Raw genomic sequence first — 21667 nt, 5'->3', positions numbered from 1 at the left:
TTGTAAATATGTAATGAATGCAAAATGCTCCATATACCTTTCTCTGAATATTGAACACTTTCTTAGGGTATCCAAGACTAGCAGTATAGTAGGCATTCACTTTCCCTAAGGATATAGCAATCATATGTGTCTAGGCTCCTTATTATGAGGAGTAATATTACTATGGGAATCTTTATAAGATCTGGCTTACTAGTGACCATCCCAATTCTAGTGAACTGTTTGATCTTCCTTAAAGGGAAGAATTCTGCAGAGACTCACTCATCAAGTCTAAAATAAATCAAATTCGATTTTATGAACTCTAGCAAAGATGGAATGTAGCCAATAGACTCATTCCATTTTGCCTGAGTTTGTACAGGCCCCATGCAAACTATTGTCTTTTTGTATATAAATATTTGAGAGAAATCAAAATAAGAATGCTTCATGATACATAAAAAATTATATGAAATTCAAACATCAGTATTAATACAGTTTTGTTGTATCATATCTGTTTATTACTATCTGTGGCTACTCTTATGTTACAACAGCAGAGTTGAGTAGTTATGATGGAAATGGCACAACGCACAAAACTTTGAACAATTGCAGTATGGCTGTTGACAGAAATAGCATGCCAATCCCAGAAATGGAGGAAAGCTAATGTAAAAACAGTTCCATATGCCTGATCCTAGACTTTGCCCTATCTCATTTTTGGAAGGGTATCAGTACATTGGCATTACTAGGATTCTTTTGATGTATTATAGGAGTTGTCATTCCTAAGCATATTCAGTAGTCATACATTCAAAACTATAAATGCTAGTGCAAACACATAGTCTTCCCTTAAAATACTGGATGATACATGAAATAATTTCAGATATTTAATGTTCCCATCTACTTGGAAAGAACTCTAAACCTGAGACTATCTTAGATCATCCATGTAAGATTCTTAGTGATCCCATAAGAAAGAATGAGAGAACTTAGAGAAGTAGATAGGATGAGTGCTGGAATTAATTGGAAGGACATCTGCAAGCAAGAAAACTGTCTCCTCTGGTTCCATCCTGTAATCGTGCTTCCAAATTATAGTTCTAGAAAAAGAAATGAATATATTTAAATTTTGATTGTTTTAGAAAGGTAGAGGAAAACATTTTAAATGAAAATAATAGGAAGGAGACATTTTAGAATAATAACAGGAGAAAAGGTTGATAATGAGAATTTAAAAGGTAAACGGTTAATGCTATTTTGAAGTTCCTAAAGTGAAATATTCCTTTCTCTGGTTTTTACAATTCCGTCTATTTCCTTCAGAATAGTGTTAAAGAGGGAATGATTAATATTAAATGATGAAAGAATGAATTATTATTCCTAGCTGCATGGCCTGGACATTAAAGATATTATGAGGGAATGGTAACTGATTATTTTCATGCCACAAATGTTGAGACATTTTAGCCTTTCATACCTAACAACTCTATTAATGGAATTTGCCAGAATGAGGTCAGAAGCATTCATGTCAATAAAATAGAATTGATGGAAGGAAATAATAAGGCAACCTAGGTGAAATAAAAGCACCTGAACTGACACTGCACAGGATCCTTGAATTATCATGATAATCTCTATTTCCTTGAACAATTACATAGGCATTAACATTTCCCTTGACAAGAGTACAGGGAAAATGTCTGTTTGATCACTGGTGTTTCCCATGTACATTACATGGAGTGTAACACATGTTCATTAAATGTCTGTTTAAAAATAAGTTGAAATTGAAGATAAAAATTAAAAATGCAATGACCCAGCAGTTCTTGAAAGGAGAAAAATGCTGATGTGCATTTAAAATTATTCATATTTTAGAACAAATAGAAATATGAACATCTGACCAAATATTCCTATTTTTACATGAGAAAATAGAATTGTTTATATGACAAAGCCATAAATAGAATTCAGTACTATCTCTGATTCCAAAGGCTTTTATAGTATACCAAATTATGGTTAGAAATCTTATTTTCTAACACTCTACCTCTGAAATAATACAAAAGGTATCCATAAATAAATTATGAATGAATTTAATATGCACAAAATATAAGCCCACATTAAAGTAATAAAATAAAAAATATCTACATGTATCACTTATTACATTGTTTTCTGTCCCCACTAATGTGATTATAGATCTCAAATAGTATTGTAATGTTTTAAATTTACTCTGATTAGTTAGATATAAGTAAATCAATTCTGGCTATCCCATTAATGGCTCAAATTGTTTAACATTACAAATTGAGCATGAAAATACAGCCATAAGAAAGTAAATATTTATGTGATTAAATAAAAGTTTATTTCTCTAATGATCATTATGTTTGGAAAATATAAGCTACAGTAAAGTTTAATCTATATGATTTTCTGATTTAATCACTAACATATTTCACCTATTTCTAATTTAGTTTCATTAATCAAAAACTCCATGTCAGTTGAATAATTCAACTCCATTAAACCCATTCAATATCCATAATGCCATCTAAAAATTAAAATGATCAAATACAATTCCCTAGGAAGATTCTTAGGTCCTATAATAAATTAAGCCTACCAGGTTTTAGATAATTAACATCTACCATTTTTTAATAAATTGAGAAATATATTTTATTAATAGTAGTCCTAGCATACCAAGCGTTTCCTGAGAGAATCACAAACAGGAAATACTTAAGACAGAGTATTAAATAATACAAAATAATTTATGTCTAAATAGCCATTTATATAACAAGTTATTGTGCTTTTTACATTTATTTCAGGGAGACGTTTTTGTAATATTCAATATGAGGAAGAGTAATTATTAGTTTCCTCAATTACCTTATTGTTGCCAATTCATTTATAAAATTTAATGACTATTACCCAGTAAAACCTTATAATAGAATATGTCCTTCTGTGTGCCACTCCTTTATAACATTGGCCACATGCTGAATTCACCTGGGAATCTTGGAAAGCATACCAATGACTGGAGTCCACCCCTAGAGATTCTGATTTAATTTATCTCTCAGAGAGTAGCCACTGACTAGTAATATCTAGCAAAGTTGAGAACTATTTCATAAAGTCATAAAAGCAAGATCCATGAATTTCAAGCAGTCTGATGGGATCTCCATTTGATTCAGTCAGCTATGTTTTGTATTTAAAAATAAAATCAACTTTCACCATTTCTGGTTTCTGCTCCTAGATTATCTGGATAATTGCTTCAACTCCTCACTCCTCTTAGCTATAAAAGCATGAGAAATATTACTTATTTTTAAAGTCTGTTACACTATCATTCTCATGAAAAATTACATAATGTTTTTTTTTAAAGAGAGCACAGTAATTTATCTGTGAAGTGAAATAATACTATCAGATCATTAACTTGGTACAATGAATGCATCAAGCAGCTGTTACTTAGAAAATAGAACATCTGTTAAATGCCATTTAAGTCACTATTCACTGTCATTGTAGTTATAGCTATAATTTCTGTTCTGCACATTCTGCTTTTATGAAATTTTTCTTTAATAGACAATACATTATTAATGAAAAGTCAATACACATTGCTATAAAATGCACTATTTAATGTTTTATATTCTTCTTTAATCTATCATTATATTATTCCATCAGATTAGCCTAATAGGAAAATATGTCCTAAATCTCGAGCCATAATGGAATAGTGCAAGAGCCTAATAAGACAATTAATATCAAATTTCATCCATTTATGACTGTATGATACACTGGTATTTTGAATCCAGCTGTTTAGAATGCCCCCCCCCCTAAAAAAACACACTAACATTGTAAAGGTAAATTGTATGTTTCATTTTAAATTCAAAAAACAAATACACATCTTAGAATTGTGCTTATATGGTAATTTGTTATCTCTCTTCTTTTGAACATATTGTGCAGCTAAAAGATGAAAGAACTCTTATATTTCCAATACACCAGAAGTGGTATAATATTTAGATAGACCAACTATATGTATAATTCAATTGGGTAGAGGAATGTTTTCAGATATCATTTATGAGTGTGTCAGTTAATCCTTTATCCATTTTAAAGCAAAGATGCAAGAAATAAACAGCTAAAAAAACCCCACAAGAATCTAGAGTGTTCTAGGAAAGGCAGAGAGATATAAGGAAATGGTGTTAAGGCACATATTGAACTGCATGTAGGGCCAAGTTAGATAAAATCTATAGGATTGAGACCTTTAAGAAGTTAAAAAGAGGGAGTGGGAATAATAGCATAGCAGTTACAGAAGATCCTAGGACTGTAAATTCCTGGGATACCCTCGTCCTTAAAATATGTGGAAAGTGTTGGAAAACTTAAGAAAATGTTAGATAGGTGTGCAAGTGGGTGAAGCCCAAGTAAACTATGTTTTCTATCCCTAGGTAAAAATATCTAAACATATGTACAGATAAATATTACAGTTCTTTTATAGTTCTTGAGTTACATTTAAGAAAATGTTGCCATCAGTGATGGTATTATCAGACATCAATGGAGCAGGTTTTCCCATACTGTAAGGACATCGGTGAAGTGAGGTGATGGGTTAATGTCTGAATCCTAAACCTAGTATGACACTTAAAATTTCAATAGTTGTTTAACTTATGGATATCAGGAGTCAATCAAAATATAGTTTTCATCATTTCCATGCAAACAGAGAATGTTTACATAAGAAGAAATTAGGTAGCATTTAAAAATCATCATGGCTAGAAGGTAGACAGCAAATTTGTTTATTTGAAATCAGAAAAGTTAGAACTTAATATAATATTCTGGTATTATCAGCTTTTTTAAATTAAACACATGGAAAATAAAAATATCTTCTATTTTGCAACAGTTTATATTTAAGTTAATTCTCCTCGTGTCAAATATTTTCCTATGTCATAAAAACCCTTAGTGTCAGATATATAGTTCACACTTAGCTGCTCTTGAATCTCCAAAAGCGAACTTGTACAACTTCATATAAAAACAAAACATACTGTATGTAGTCTTGCTTTTTCTTCAGACTTAAAATCCATCCTAGTACTTGCATGAGTAGAACAATGAAGGGGTTGAGCTATAACTTAGTCAACTTAGCTATTGAATTTCTCATTTCTCCTTGAGAAAGTAGACCTTTAATAACCCACTCCACTCTTCACTTCACAAGACAAGAGAAGAAGTTCTGTGCACTGAAAATTGGATCTTTTGAAGATGAGGAATTGCCAGGAATGATTAATTCCTTCTCCTTATCTTACTAGCTCCCTTAGAGTGGAATGAATAAGGATATAAAGAGAATGGCTAAAGTGATACCTTTAGTTTATTTTCTCATCCATCAGCAGTCACAGGCATTCTTCTCTTATGGGAAATACTAGAGCTAGAAGAAATGGTTTTGAATAGCCTCATAAAATGTGTGCCTTTAGTTTTCACTAAGGATCTGATTTTCCCCTTTTAGTGGCTTTCTGTTTTCACCTTCATACCTTCTAATTACTTTTCACTTTGTCTTTGCTTCACACCATCCAATCCTCCAACTTCAAGTGTCACCTTTCCCTTGTTGCCATTCATGGTTATCTCAGCCATTGTTCATATTTACTTTTCCAAAACCAGTTTTTTGTTTGTTTGTTTGTTTTCACACTTTAGGCATGATTACAGTAGGACATGCAAAGATTACTTCCTTTTTTGTGGCAGTAAATAGCACAGTATAAAGTGAATTTTAGGCCTCTGGTATACATTAACTAAGTGAATTATTTTTAGCAAGACCGTCCAGAAAGTAAGGTCAATATAGCATTTGAAGTCTAAGATGTTATTACTTGTTTAGTTATACCTTTGATTGAAACCCTATTTGAAGGGGAAAATAAACCCCATTAATGAACATAATGTTTCCCTAACTCAAAATGACACTTATACAAATGATTATATATTGTATTTTTTGAATATCAATATAAATGTTTACCTATAAGTCTCTTTTTTACAATCAGAATAATTTTTTTTTTCTGTGAATCACTTTTAACAATAAGCAGTTATGTACAAAATGACAATCATTGTTTTTTTTCAAATATGTCACTATGGTGATAACTTTAACATAATTTAGCATGCTATCTTGTGATTTTGAGGAAACTAACAAGTAATTAGCCCATATTCCCTATTTTATTATTCCTATTAACTAAATTAACTATGAATGGATGTTAAAAATTTCCTTTTGAAAATCAGTTCAAGGATTTGGGCAAATGTTTGATACATAATAGTTATTTTGATCTAGGACCCATTTGCAATATTTCCCAAATTCAAAACTACTATGACTTCTTCTGAGGTTTAGAAAATTTTATTGCCTTTAATTGCATTGTCTGGCATGTAAGAAACAAAGATATGTATACAAAATAATTTTATATTGATGCTAAAATTTAGGGTCATCTTTATGAAGACATTTAAAGAGATAATTAGTGATCCTAATATAAATTAAGTTGGGACTTTGTGAGGGTTTTTTTTTTTTTTTTGCAAATACATTGACTGGAGTAACAAATCATTAGTGTGGTGTACAGGAAATAGAGAAAGGTCATTTACTGATATTTCCTTGACAAACTGTACTCATAAGGTTTTTAAAGATAAGGAGTTACCTTCTCTATCATTTTATCCACAGTTCCTACAACACTGACCAATATTTGTGATTGTAGAGCTTGGACATTAAGCAAGGGAAAGGCAAATAATTGAAAAAGGCTGAAATCTAGTCCAGTTCTATTCAAAAGTAATGCTCTAGAGGGATTGTGTTCCCCCAAATGGGGCATTTTCCATAATTTTCCAAAATACATTGAGTAGTATCACTTATAACACTGCTACTAAATAGTAACTGGCATGTAATAGGGGTATAATAAACATTTATGATGGATATGTGAATACATTGCTTTTAGGAAATGATAAGCTTACTCAAATGCAACAAATGACACCTACATTGCAGATAACTCTATTATAATGTGTAAGTCTACTTTGGTTTAGCTTGCCTCAGTTTCAGGTGTTTTTATATTAGAAATAAAAATGCAAAAGCATAATATAGAGGGCTGGGGTTGTGGCTCAGTGGTAGAGTACTTGCCTAGCACATGTGAGGTGTTGGGTTCAATCCTCAGGACCTCATAAAAGTAAATAAATATAATAAAAGTATTGTGTCCATCTATAACTAAAAATGTTAAAAAGCAATAATATCCAATTGAAACAGTTATTCTTTCTTTATAAAAATTTTAATTGAATCTTTTTATCTCATGTATTCTTTCCAGCTTACCTGCTTATTGATGGAAAGGGCAAGAACAAAAGTGAAAAAAAAAATCCTCAGTGATAGTGAGTGAACCAGATGGTTTGGAAGAATGATAGTGACAAGGAATATTTTAAAGATAGAAAAGCCATATTGGGAGCATCGAGGAATAAGAAATAAGATCTTGCTGGGTATGGTGGCATATGATTGTAATTCCAGCAACTCAGAATGCTGAGGCAGAACAATCACAAGTTCAAAGCCAGCCTCAGCAACTTAGTGAGTCTCTAAGGAACTCAGCAAGACCCTGTCTCTAAATAAAATATAAAAAAGAGCAGGGGGTGTGGCTCAATAATCATGTATCCCCGGGTTCAATCCACATTACCAAAATAAATAAATGAATAAAATAAAATAAGATCTAGACTTGTCTGTGTCAGAGATCACCTCTTTCATATGGACTGCTTCTATTGTGCATATATTTTACTTGCTTCTTTGCAGGTGGACTTTCTGTGCTTTCCTGTTATTGCTGCTCCTCAGTGATTTTTGTCCTGTTTTGACTTTGGCTTTCTGTGATAAAGATATCAGCTTCATTTGCAAATGGCTTTCCCACTTACATTCTAATTGTAGTAGCTGTGTCTCTCAGTTAACCTTTTTTGAGAAAAAATCTAATGTGTGCTGGCTTACCTCCCTGTGAATGTTCAACACCTCACTGTCTAGGTAGACAAGGGAAAAACTGAAGACAGAGGCACGGAAGCTCATGGTGATCAGTCATTCCTCATTTCAAGAAAGGGGTGATAGGGGCTCGGGATGTGGCTCAAGTAGTAGTGTGATTGCCTGGCATGCATGAGGCACTGGGTTTGATCCTCAGCACCACATAAAAATAAAATAAAGATATTGTGTCCACCTAAAAATAAAGCTAAAAAATAAATATTATAAAAAAGAGAAAGGGGCTATAAGTTGTTCAGGCAGAAAATATCTGCCCTTGGATCCAGTTTTCTAACAACTCTTTGTGTATTTTTTCATATTAAATATGATTCTTAGGGTTGGAGTTGTGGCTCAGTGGTAGAGTACTCACTTAGCACATGCAGGGCTTTGGGTTCGATCCTCAGCATCACATAAAAATAAAATAAAGGTATTGTGTCCAAATATATCTAAAACAATTTTTTAAATGTGATTGTTCTCAAGTTTTGTAAATCAAGTCTTAGGAATGGTAATGCTTTATTTAGGGATTTTAATCTAGGATATACAGGTACAATTGAGGTTTGTGAAGTTGTTTTGGAAAAAAATTACATCTTGAAATTAAGTATTTTTCTATTATAAATGTGAGTGACAATCCTCAGTAATAGCAATACTTCTGACTTTATCACCAATAGAATTGACAATTACATATCATGTCTCTGTATATACTGTATATACTTAAAAATTCCAGTTATGCTTATTACTGCTCTGAAGACATCCTAAAAATCAGTATGGTAGGCCTTGTTAGTTAGTTAGGAGAGAAAACATGTATTACATATTACAAAATTAATAAAATATTGCATATGTTATGTTTCAGCATAATTGATTTAAGATCCTGTTAATTTTATTCCGTTAAAAGCATTAGTATTAGAAGGGGTTTAATCACTATATGGCAAACAGATTAGTGGTACCAAAAAGCTGAACCGCCTTGCTGCTGAAATGCAATAGCACCGTACCTGTTGAATTTTTTCAAAGCAGATCATTATTTGTGGATGAGTCTTCAAGTGATTGTTTCTATTCATTACATGTACAAATTAAATAAAATATATTTAATTAGATGCTGTGTATGTTAATTAAATATATAGTCATGAATAAATAAGAAATTAATGATGTTTATATATAAATGTTTTTCCTGTATCCCTAATAATGAAATTGCAATCAATGTATATGATGTGACTTCATGCTTCATAAGCATATTTGTTGTAGGTTTAAAAATTTACAAGGTTTAAGCATAGAAACCATACACACATTCCCATCACAAGTATGCAATGCTAATGTTATCATATGTTACTTAAAGCTCAGTGCTGTCCTTTTCACAGGCTACTCAGAAAGAGATTGAAAAGCAAAAGCTGCATTTGAAGAGTGTCTCAGAACTAGGAGAGGCTTTGAAAACGGTGTTGGGCAAGAAGGAGACCTTGGTAGAAGATAAGCTGAGTCTTCTGAATAGTAACTGGATAGCTGTCACTTCCCGAGCAGAAGAGTGGTTAAATCTTTTGTTGGTAAGAGCCTGGAAGCTTCTCCACCCATCTCTAACATGAGAAAAAGATTATGCAAACATTAAGTAATAATATTTGAAGACTCCACCTCTCCACAGTCATACTGGCTCCTAATTTTATATCTGTAGATCTCTATAACCACATTTTAACACATTTTTGTCTGTCTATGCTATATTCTTATGGAGATCTCACTTAAAATTAATTTGAGGGATACTATATTTTTATATTTTTAGAATTATAGAAAGAAAGTAGGACACGTTCTTTAAGAATATTGTTTAATCAAATAACGTTATAATCTATCTTTGTACAATTAAGGAATACCAGAAACACATGGAAACCTTTAACCAGAACGTCAATCAAATTACAAAGTGGATTATTCAGGCTGATATACTTTTGGATGAATCTGAGAAAAAGAAACCCCAGCAAAAAGAAGACATACTTAAGGTAGCAAATAAAATATTGTGAAAAGTAATTTTCAAACTGTACAACAGTTATGTCAATTATGTTTGTCCTAGAAGATACCAAGGACTTAGTAAGAGTGAAACAATCAATCTTTCTTTCCTTCATTCTTTCCTTCCTTCTTTCTTTCCTTCCTTCCTTTCTATATTCTTTTGTGAATGGGAATTAATGACATTGAAAAGCTCTATAATCTGGATATATGTCCAAATCCATCTCTTATCTAATCACACCCAGTGTAAACTCTGGTTAGAAAAAAATTCCATGATCTATTTTGTTACTGTATTGCAAGCTCTTGTTTATTTTAATGGTAGTGCTATTACATTTTTGCATCTAACACAAAACACAGTTTCTCTTCGTTATTTGTAGAACCCATCTTAGTAAACACCTAAAATGCAATCATTAGGATATTTTACCTATGCTAAATCCCAATCTTTGTACAGGCTGAGCATCCCTGATCCAAATATCAAAATTCAAATTGCTCCAAAATCCAAAACTTTTGTGTACCATCATGATGTTACAAGTAGAAAATCCCACACCATGAAACTGTCTCATGAACAAAAGTATTTTAAAATTATTATATACAGTTATATTCAGGTAATGTGTATAGATGTACATGAAACAAATGAATTTTGTGTTTAGACTTGGGTCCCATCTGCAAGATAGCTTATTATATGAATGCAAATATTTCAAAATTCAAAAAATATTTCACAAAATCTACAACACTTCTAGTCCCAAGTAATTTGGGTAAGGAATATTCAACCTCAAATTATTCATAATCTGGGCTAGATAAAACTGAACTTTTCATTTTTTAGTCACATGAAAAGTGATCATAGCTTCGGCTCCCTCTTTTTTTGAAATACTTATTAGGGAATCCTAATTCTTATTTTTCAAGGATAACAATCTGTCTTCTAAAAAATTATTCCTATAAAAGGATATGAGAGGTATAATGTACAAATATATCTCATTGATACTACATTGATTTGCTGGATGCTATCCCCTTTCTTAATTAAATAGGAAGAATTGAATTTTAAAGCTCATTTACATTAATAATTCTTAATTGAGTTTTGCTGAGCTCTTCAATAATATTAGGTGCCTAGTGAGTTGCTACTTAAAGAATGCTCATAAAAACCAAAGGCCAAATATTCTCTCTGATATGCAAATGCTAACACACAATAAGGGGGGATAGAAGTTCAATGTATTAGACAAAGGGGAATGAAGGAAAAGGAGCGGAAATGGGAATTGGGAAGACAGTAGAATGAATCATGAATCTGACATAACTTTCCATTGTTCATATATGAATACACCACCAGTGAAACTCCACATCATGTGCAACTGCAAGAATTGGATTTTAATTAGAAAACTAAGTCATACTCCATGTATGTATAATATGTCAAAATACAATCTACTGTCACGTATATCTAAAGAGAGCAAAAAGCAGCCACTCATGATTTCTTTCTCTGCACTTCATTGTTTTTTTTTTTCTTTTTATACCATGGATATTTCCCACAGTTTATGATTCCATTTTAATGAAAAACTCTAAATGCATTTTAGGCTATCTCCAAAACATATTTACCCTATTGTCTGGAACTGATTTTGATATATTTTCCATTCTTTTTTGAAATGCAATCAAAGATGTCACCTTATGATGAAATCTTTGAGATAATAAGAATGATATTTATAAACTTACAGCATCTGTGATCCCTTGGGTTAAGCAGAAAATTCTTCAATACCTCTGTATGTAACACAGAATCCATGTCTGTTAGAAAATCAGTTTTTTCACTGATAGTCTATATAATAAACCAAGAGGAACTCCAAATCAGTAGGAAGGAATAGAAAAGTGTGCTTTCCTGGTAAGTACATATTTAGGTTGTTCTACAAATATTAAATTTAGTCAAGATAAAGTAAGACTAAATATAAAATAATATCATTTTTGTGGACAACATAAAGTCAGAAAATAGGGTTTGTCCATCTCAGAGTACGTAAAGTTTAAATTTACACTCATCATACTTAATCAAAGATAGGGACCTGGTTTTCAGATCATACATATTGATCACTCTACTTTTTATGGAGTTTGGCTTTTCCCCTGCCTTTTCATTCTTGTGCCTCCTCTCTCTCTCTCTCTCTCTCTCTCTCTCTCTCTCTCTCTCTCTCTCTCTCTCTCTCTCTGTCTCAACTTCCATTACTAACTTTAAGCCCTATTTCTTGCTCATGGAATATAGCGTTTAAAGGCTGAAATGAATGACATGCGCCCAAAGGTGGACTCCACACGTGATCAAGCAGCGAACTTGATGGCAAACCGCGGTGACCACTGCAGGAAAATAGTAGAACCTAAAATCTCAGAGCTCAACCATCGATTTGCAGCCATTTCTCACAGAATTAAGACTGGAAAGGTAGGAAGATCTACTCCAAGGTGGAAAGTAGTGCTAAATGATCTCTTGCGAAGGTTGCGCAGTGCCCTGAAGGGGGCAAGCAACCCCCACAGCAAAGTTTTCAAAAGGAAAATGAAGGCCAAATTGCACTTAAGGAAATTTTACCACTGACTTTCATGAGAGATAAATCAATCTCCCCACCCCCTTCTCTCTCTCTGTCTCTCATACTTCTTTGCTGCCACAGCTATTTTAGAACTGCATTCTGCACTGGTTTACATATGTACTTTCAGGGGTCACCTACAGCAAAGTACAAATAGCATGCTGCAGGCAAAAATAAAAAAAAAATACAAAAGCACAAAAGACTAAGAACACACTACTGATATTGATATATTTGATAAATATAATATTGCTTGTGTGTAATATAGATTGAATATCCAAAATGAGGCCTTGTACATTTCCTGCATGATCTAGGGTTTTTGTACTTTTTATTGTGCACATGTGTGTATTTATGTGTTCTTGGTAGTTGCAAACACTGTGACCAAATACATTAGGCTATAATGAAATGCTCAAGCCATCAAAACAAATAGTTGCAAAGCTTATATATCCTAATTTTTGTAATTTTATATGTTTATATTCTATTTAATGAAAAACCAGGGGATATGGTACTTTTGCATGAAAATCTTTATATTTGTGTAACATTTAATGAAGATAAAATCTTATGTTATGCAAAAATATATGAATATAGCATAGAATTTCAACTCCTTGAGGAATATTTCAAATGCAAGGAATTCCTGCAAAATTGATATAATGCAGTTTGACACATTTTCAATATAGTATACAATTGCTTTCAAATATAAAAATATGTATGAAAATATATGTATTTGGACACACAGATAATTGCTGGGGGTTTAAGTGAGAAAAACCTTATTGAAATATTGTGAGAAAATATGATATAAAATGTCAGGTAAGTATTGATTCCTAGAGAAATAGGAGAATGTGTTCAAAAAATTATTTTTGAAATAATGGACACCTATTAAAGTCCAGTTTCACAATTGCTACAGTATCTAGGGAATTATAGTAAGTTATCATGTTATATATAATATATATTTGAAGTAGGTTTCAAAATATATGAAATCTGATATGAATAATTCTAAATAGTTTATGCATGAGATAAAGTTATCATCAAAACTCACCTTGCCTAGCGTGTATATATATATATATATATATATATATATATATATATATATATATATATATATAGTCATTATCACTTGCAAGAAAATCTGACAGATTCTGAAATTTTATTTTCAGTGTATACTTAGTTCTTTAAGAATTTACTTTGATATTTAAATAGACAATTGCTTTTACTTCTAGAGACAGCAATGGCTTAGAGACTTTTATTTCAATCATCTAAAAATACTAATGCTGCATTACTAAGTTTTATTTTCTTCCCATCATATATATACAATTTCAATAAATTATGATGTTCTAGCATATTTAATAGAAAATGATTTTATTTTGAGATAATTGTGTTAGAAGATTATGATTTTCAGACACTATTGAAAAATGGAGCAAACTCATCCTCCACCATAAGTGACAAATATAGCTTAGGCAAGTTTGTAAATAATACAAATTCATGAGTGTTGTACTGTTTTTCACAAATTTGTATTAGTTCTGAAAATCATGAATTAGATAAGACACTCAGTGTGCTTCTTTTATTTTCCTTTTTCAGGGTAAGATATAGATATTTCAAATCAGTATTTTCAATTGTATATTAATTAGCAAAATAATCCCATAATTGCTTGCAAAATATTCCTTTTTCTCTGAATTAGTAAAGATAGCTTGGTGCAACAGTAATCACATATTGACAATCTAACCAGATAATTATACTCTACCATCAGGATGGAAAGAAAAACCACAGGTAAAACAAATTTAATACTTTGGTTATTTATTCATTGCATCAACAGATGATATAGAACTTCCACTAGAGAGTGTGCAAAGATATGAGAATGTAAAGATACTTGCTTAAGAATTATCCTGCTTACAAACACAAAAATAAATACTTACTATAGTCCCAAAATGTTTAATACTAATGGAACTTCATGGAGATATTCAAATACTGATGAGGTAATCCTAGCAGAAAGATTGAGCAGTGGACTTAAAAGACACAACTCTATATCTGAATTTTTCAGCAACAGAGAAAACATGAAAATTTTCTAAATATCTGAGTGTTTGTATGATAAGGGAGTTACATTTGATTAATAGTTTTTAAAAGAAAAACTAGCCTGATCTCTGAAAAGTTACTCAAAATGAAATGTGTGAAATGGAAAATAGCAATAGTGCAATTACTTGTTGGGGATACTTCATTTTCTCTTTTCTGTGCCTAACTTCAGAAACTACATGTTATGCCCATAGAATATGCTGTCAAATTTCTAGCCTACTCAGAAGTCACTGCTAGTTCTAAATTTGACAGTTCAATACTCTTCTGTTGATGCAATAACACATTTAAGATAGTTAATGGCTTATGTGTGTATATATTGAGTAGGGAAATTCTGAAAGTGCCAAAAATCATAAGGATGGCTTTTCATCTCAAAATTTGGCTCCTTTATAATAGGGTTTATGAAGGATATGGTTAGGTAGGACTATGACTTTACTATGGTTGAATCTTTGGCTTGATTTTGCAGAGGAGAATAACCTGGGGAAAACCTATGGTGATAAAATAAATAAAAATAGTTTGGTACTGAATATGGGTTGATTATAAACTCAGTGTAAGAACAAATTTCATGATAATCTTTTAAAGATCAACTATAAATGATGACTGAGTGAAATTTTTTCCTGAAAATTCAATGGTAGCTGCTACTATTGCTACTTGTTGAAGAATGCAAAGTTGAGTACTCCTGTGTCTCCTATGAGGACTGTCCATGGCAAGAAATTCTATAACACAGAAAGCAGTAAGCACTGGAATCTTGCTTTCAGACTGACTAAGAGCTTTTCTGTTCTAGTGCCTCTCTCTATAGTGGCAATTTTAGCCCTCAGTGAGGAGCAGTATGGTGAGAAGAAAAAATCTTAACTGGAAGCCACAAAGTTGCTTTGAATGGTAGCTGAGGATATTTATATTTGTATGATCTTGCATATTTCCCTTCTAACTCTTTAGAGCCCATTTCCATCTATAGAATTAGATAGATGGTATCTTATTTTAATCTCAAAATTGTAGTGAGGATCAAATGATGTTAGGTATATACAAACTCACGCTTAGGAAATCTGTTAATTGTTATGCGGAGATGAACTGGTAAAATCTCATCAATATCAATAATCATTACCACAATTAGATATTATTAGACTTGAATGGCCAAATTTAGGATTGAGACAAATATCAATAGAAAAATGAAATGGAAGAATTATAGATTACTTCTTCCATCCTTTGCTGGAATGAGCTGGAGCTAAAATAACATGTATTTTCTACTTAAATTGTAAGGACTATACTTAAAGATAATCAAGTGAGGCAACTTAAGAAGAACTAGCAAGTTCTGCCTGTCCCTAATACAGTCCTTAAAATACATGAAATATTGCTTCATGTATCATTTAGATTAATTAAGTGTATTCAGTGGCTTTGAAATACCTTAATCTTTCCTAATCTATTTGAAATCAGAGTAAGGAGATGGTAGTTTTAATGGAGAGGGTCAGAATTATAAAGAAGAATCAGGAACCATTTTAGAGCTCTGAGTAAAGTGGATGGCATCAATGAAAAGATACACTTTGTCTCAATTCTGTTTTATGACATCTGAGCATGGGTATGGGGCTGGTGGCGAGGGATCCTATCAGGAAAACAAGCTGTCAAGAAACAAAAGCATAGAAAAGAGGTGGAGAGGCAATAAACAGCATTGTTTTGTTGCCTTTGGCACCTCTATTCTTCTATATCTTCCCAGAAACCAAGTTGAAGAAGGTGAGTTGGAAATTTGGGGGACATGAGAGTTGAGGTGGATCTTAAAGAACTAAAGAAGCAAGAATTTGGAAAAGGGAGCAATCTGGATCAACCATGACCAACCATATGCTATATTTAGGTCACAATATTTGGCACTGTCAGGACTCTTGCTAGGTAAGATGTGACAGATTTAAAGGGGTTTACTCTTTAATGGTGGAGCAAGATGTATTCCTGGATACTAGATTGGGAATGAGTAGAGTGAGTAGATGGAGAGTTCCATGTTCCAGCAACACAGAGAAGGAAACAATTCTAGAAAGTCCTATGAAAAACCTCAAGAGTATAGTTTGTTCAATGGAGGTTCATTTTACTTATGGGTAAAGGGCATGTGGCCTAAAGCTTAAATGTGGATATGACTGAAGAGGATGGTTAGACACAGAGTGAAGAGGTCATGACAACAGACTAATAGATTATGCTTGGTTCAGTGGGCAATAAGGAATTTTTAATGTTTTTTTTTCCCACGTACTGTTGAAAGATTAGTTTATGAATGGTTTGAGGAAAAATCACCTGAATGCGACAGAAAGTAGGAAAACTAGTTAGGAGGCCATTAACAATAGTTTAGATGAGACACAACAATAATCTCAATATTGGAGTAGCTATGGGACTGGAAAAGAGTTGTCAGTGTAAATCGATGAATCTCAATCATTTGCATGTACTTGGAAGATTGTTAAAACATAGATTACTGTGGCCTACACCTAGAGATTATGACACAGTAAAACTTGGGAGTAGCCTGAGCATTTGCATTCCTTTTAAGCTTCCAAGTGAGATTGATGAAAATGATCTGGAAACCTCACTGAGAGAATGACTAATCTAGAGGCATTGAGAACTAGTTTAGAGTTCAATTATTACCTATGAGGGCCAAGAAGATGATGGAATAAGAATTGGCTTAGGATTCAAGTCTGATTGAGAAAGTCTACATAAAATTTCAGTAATCAAATGTGCATCAATACATATCTGTCATATTGTAATACTTATTTTCTAAAGAAATTTAATTCACCAGATTTCATCTAGCTATACACTATAGATATAGGCAATCATTTTACTTTTTACAAGATATTACAAAATTTATACACATAATTTGCTTAGATTGTGTTATTGTCTAAAGATTTAGGAATAGTTCATCTTTCTAAGTAGCAGAAAATTTAAATATTGGTCCTAAATTTCATACTAACCAAAATAAAAGTGAACTTGTTTTTTGTCTTTAATGCTTAACTAAGACTTATGTGCTATAGAGGGTATATACTATATGTTCTTCAATTTCCACATGGGCCTTGAAAATGGCAATAAAAATTCGTATAGCAATTTCTTTATATATGTATTACAACTGAAAAGTGAAATTAGGACAATCTGGGATCATGTATTTAAATATTCATATTTTATTGTGTTAATTATTAGGAAGTATCAGATTTTGTGACCTCCAATGTAAGCAGATGTAAAAATAATCTTTATGAATCAGAGACTTGTGGATATTTATAGGGACTACGAGAGAGCCAGTGAGTTTTCCATATGATGTAGAATATATCAATAAAAAAGAAACACATGGTTGGATCTAATCAATCTTAAAATGTGGTTTTATATGTGAAAAAAATTGAATAATAGTTTAGGCAGATATTTTGGATCTCCTAAACATCAATGTAAAATAGATTATGTAACTCATAAACATAATCTAAAATGTCAAATTGATACTTATTAGATTTGAAAAATTTAATTAAAATCTAAATTTCTGTGATCAGTTTTATTAGTACATATAAACCTTTTCCCTTTTGCAATCTGTTTCTAATCATGTTCTAATGTGATACCTTTTCTGTCAGAAGACAGCCCATTGATTGGTACAGTTATTCTTGTTATATAAATATACCTTTTTAGTAAAATTTTCTACAAAGTAATTTTAAAAACATAGATTAAAAACTATGGTATAACATTTAATATTAAAATCAATAATATTACAACAAATAGCCTCAGGTAACAATGACAGATTAATACCCAAAGAATATAATATACCTGCTAATTTTGTTTAACTTAAATAAGAAAGAAATGAACCTATCAACAGAATTTCTATACTAACATTATTATTTCACATTTGCAATTGGCTTTCCCTATAACAAGGTTAATTCCATTGAAACTTTGGTAATAAATCTATTTTACAATCATCTAAAATGTTTTTAAAGTAGATATGTAATTGAGTTTGGTTAGCAGTAATTTGATAAAACTAACTGGGTCTTATTAGCACGACATTTGAAATGGTTGAAGCTATTTGGTGATTCCGGATTGTGGTCCTTTAAAAAGGAAAATTATTTTCCTGATCAGTGTCAACAAATTCAAACTATATGTTCTTTGGACCAGAGACTTTCAGATATTTAGATATTTATACAGAAATGTGAGAGAAGCATTGTGTTGCCCAAGTTCTCACAGAATGCCTACTCCAATTAGCTGATTCTCAGCAGAGTTTAGTACATCTATTTACATCAGCAAGTATTTATTGTTGGTCTATGATGTGGTATTATGAACACATTCAATTTTATTTCAAACACAAGGATTTCAGTATAGTTCTTTATTTTAAAAAACAAATAATTGAACAAAAAGTAGAAGGGAGTAAGGAATAGAGGAAGAGAGGGAGAAAGCAAGAAAAATGAAAGAAAACTAAATAAATCCAGAGGAAGTCAAAAGTATGAAATTGTCCAAAGTGTTATATTTTTGCTTTTAGTTTATCTGTCTCCCTCATATATTTTAGGATGAAACCTTTCCTCTTTAATTTCATTTGCAACTACCAAACTGACATAATCATGAAATAGAGATGTGTCCCCACTTACTCTTTTTTAAAACTTTATTTTATTCATTTATTTTATTTTCAATATGGTGCTGAGGATAAACCCAGTGCCTCACATGTGCTAGGCAAGCACTTTACCACTGAGGTACAACCCCCAGCCCTGCCCCCCAGTTACTCTTAATAATTGTAGACAGTGGGCTTATTTTTGACCTGCCAATGTATATTAACCAACCAATATAGTTTTGGTTGATTTATAACATCTTGAGATGTGTAGCCATGAAATTAGTCACATCAATTCAAAATCAATAGGTATGCATGGGTTAATGTCCCCAAGTTACCCTCACAACTTAGCCACATTTTCAAATTTTCATCATCAAAACATTAAACCAGTACCTTACCTAATAGCAAAAGAAGGCGACCAGTGAATTTCACTATTTTGAGTTTTTGTTTCATTTATAAAAAGTTATTTTTTTATATTTCCTTATTGTTTACTCTAAGTTTAAAATAAGAGAGTGAATAAATCTATACATTATTGGGTTATCTTTGTTCTAACATAGATGTAGTATCTTTACAATACTATTATATATGTTTGTGATTTTTATTTCCTCTACAGATAGAATTATTTGAAATGAAGATTCATATCATGTCAGCAGTCTGTCTTTTCTGTATTACAGGATGTTACTTGGCCTTGAAACTTTATTCATTTGGTTGCTATGGATTATTCTTTTCCTATTTTCTTATACTAATATTGTAATGATAAATAAATTTTCAAAGCTGCAGAATGGAAAGAGGAGATTGATTGATTTGAAACAATTTTAAACCAATCTGTAGCACTTGGATTATTTATTTTCAATTTAGATTTTAGTGTAATTCCAATATAGTGGTCATTAATCATGATTACTAAGATTTCATAGTCCAGAACAAATGTTTATTTTGCTGTCTGTGTGAACACAGTCATTATTTTGCTAGTGTATCTATGCACGATGAAGTAATATTTAACCAAAGGAAAACTTAACATTTTAATATTGATAAAGTGTATATGAGTAATTTTGAATGCTTTCAATTTCTAATGAATCAGTTTGTAATTTATTTTGCTTTTCTTCAGTCTGTTATTCGTCGTTAACTTGTTTATAAGTCACCTTTAATGCCAAAATTTCAAAAAAGCCTTAAATTTCATTAATCCTTAAATCTTCCAACAAAGCACAATGAATAGTTGTTAAGCAATTTCAAGCAACATTAAAATATCAAGGAAAACAAAGTGTTGTCTTTCTCAGTTTCTCTGTCTCTTTCTTTTGTGTCCATTTATCTGTTTATTAAACTTCTCTATGTTCTACTTCATATGTATTTTGTATAACTGCACAGTCATGCTAAAGTTCTTAGACTAAAAAGGTAAGTAAAAAATATAATTGTGTGAAAATTATGTTTGGTGTGTACATTTTCCAACAATATTATAACTTCTGTTTGATTATTTTCTATATATTCTAAAGCGTATCTTTCGTGCTCTGTCCAACTATGTGTTATAATTGTGATTCTATTTCTTCTGTGGTCATGTTTGATTTAATATCAATAGAAGTAATTTATCTAGTAATTAAGATGATTTATCAATCATCACTTTTAACTGCTTTATACTGCATCATAATTCTGAATTGAAAAGGCAGGTATCATATACTACATATATTTAAATTTGGTGACTCAAGAGTGAGATTTTTGAACTATAGATGCTTCCTAATGGTTCATTTAAAAATACAGTTTCTGCCAAGAATACACCAAAAATAATTGGAGTGTTACTTATGGTTATTTTGGTTATAAAGTTGATCACTGACAATCAATTTATAGGTAGTTCTAAAACCAGTAACTGACTGAGTAAAGACCTTTTCTATTCAAAAAGGGGACCATATGTATTTTGGAAAATACAGAGTAGTGTAAGATATATTGCCAACCTCAAAGACTGAAATCCTCTTAGAGAAAAAAAGCATACATCCTTAACAATAAAATAACATCATATTTACATGTGAAAGGTAGTACGACACAATTTAGGATTACACATAAATGAGACTCCTGACAGAAGATCAAACACACTCCTGTAAGTTTTTCTATATACAAATCCCTCTCAGAAAACATAGTGCAAATGAACAAGAATAACTTTATATGGTTAAACTAAATACAAAAACATTGATTAATAAATTGTTCATATTTTTACTTTTTTGGTAAGATATTAGTCCAACAACATGTTTCGAACAAATAATAAGGTATTCGCTCTTATCCATGTTGTGATTTATAGAGTGTGTATATATATATATATATATATACACACACACACACACACACACACACACACACACAGTAATGTCATCACAAACTACATGTGATTATTAATCATTTGAAATATGGCTATTACAAATTAAGATGTGCAATAAATATAAAATATACATGGATTTTGAAGACTTGATATGAAAAGATGAATGTAAAATGTCACATTAATAATTTTATATTATAGGTTTGTCCAATCACTTGTTGGATACATTGTGAAAGAAAATATATTATTAATTTTCCTTGTGTTTTTATTATGACAAATAGATAATTTAAAATTACACATGACTCTTATTAAATTTGTTTTATGCTAAACAACTCTGGTTTTAGAGGAAAGAATGTACTTTAAAGTGAAAAAATTTAAGAAAATTTTCTATGATAAAA

At 31.4% G+C, this 21667-nt stretch overlaps 1 protein-coding gene across 7 annotated transcripts in view; it reads left to right on the top strand.

Moving 5' to 3' along the window:
- Dmd (dystrophin) overlaps nucleotides 1-21667 on the top strand; it is a 2062171-nt gene that overhangs the window by 797884 nt on the left and 1242620 nt on the right. For all 7 annotated transcript variants that reach the window (XM_071606751.1, XM_071606753.1, XM_071606749.1 and 4 more), the window contains 3 exons: nucleotides 9223-9402; nucleotides 9715-9843; nucleotides 12078-12248. In XM_071606751.1, the coding sequence (XP_071462852.1) occupies nucleotides 9223-9402; nucleotides 9715-9843; nucleotides 12078-12248 (480 nt within the window). The remainder of the gene's footprint in view (nucleotides 1-9222; nucleotides 9403-9714; nucleotides 9844-12077; nucleotides 12249-21667) is intronic.

Source organism: Marmota flaviventris, chromosome X (genome assembly GCF_047511675.1).
Source record: "Marmota flaviventris isolate mMarFla1 chromosome X, mMarFla1.hap1, whole genome shotgun sequence".
Taxonomy (NCBI): Eukaryota; Metazoa; Chordata; class Mammalia; order Rodentia; family Sciuridae; genus Marmota; species Marmota flaviventris.
This window is presented reverse-complemented; position numbering and strand designations above follow the sequence as displayed.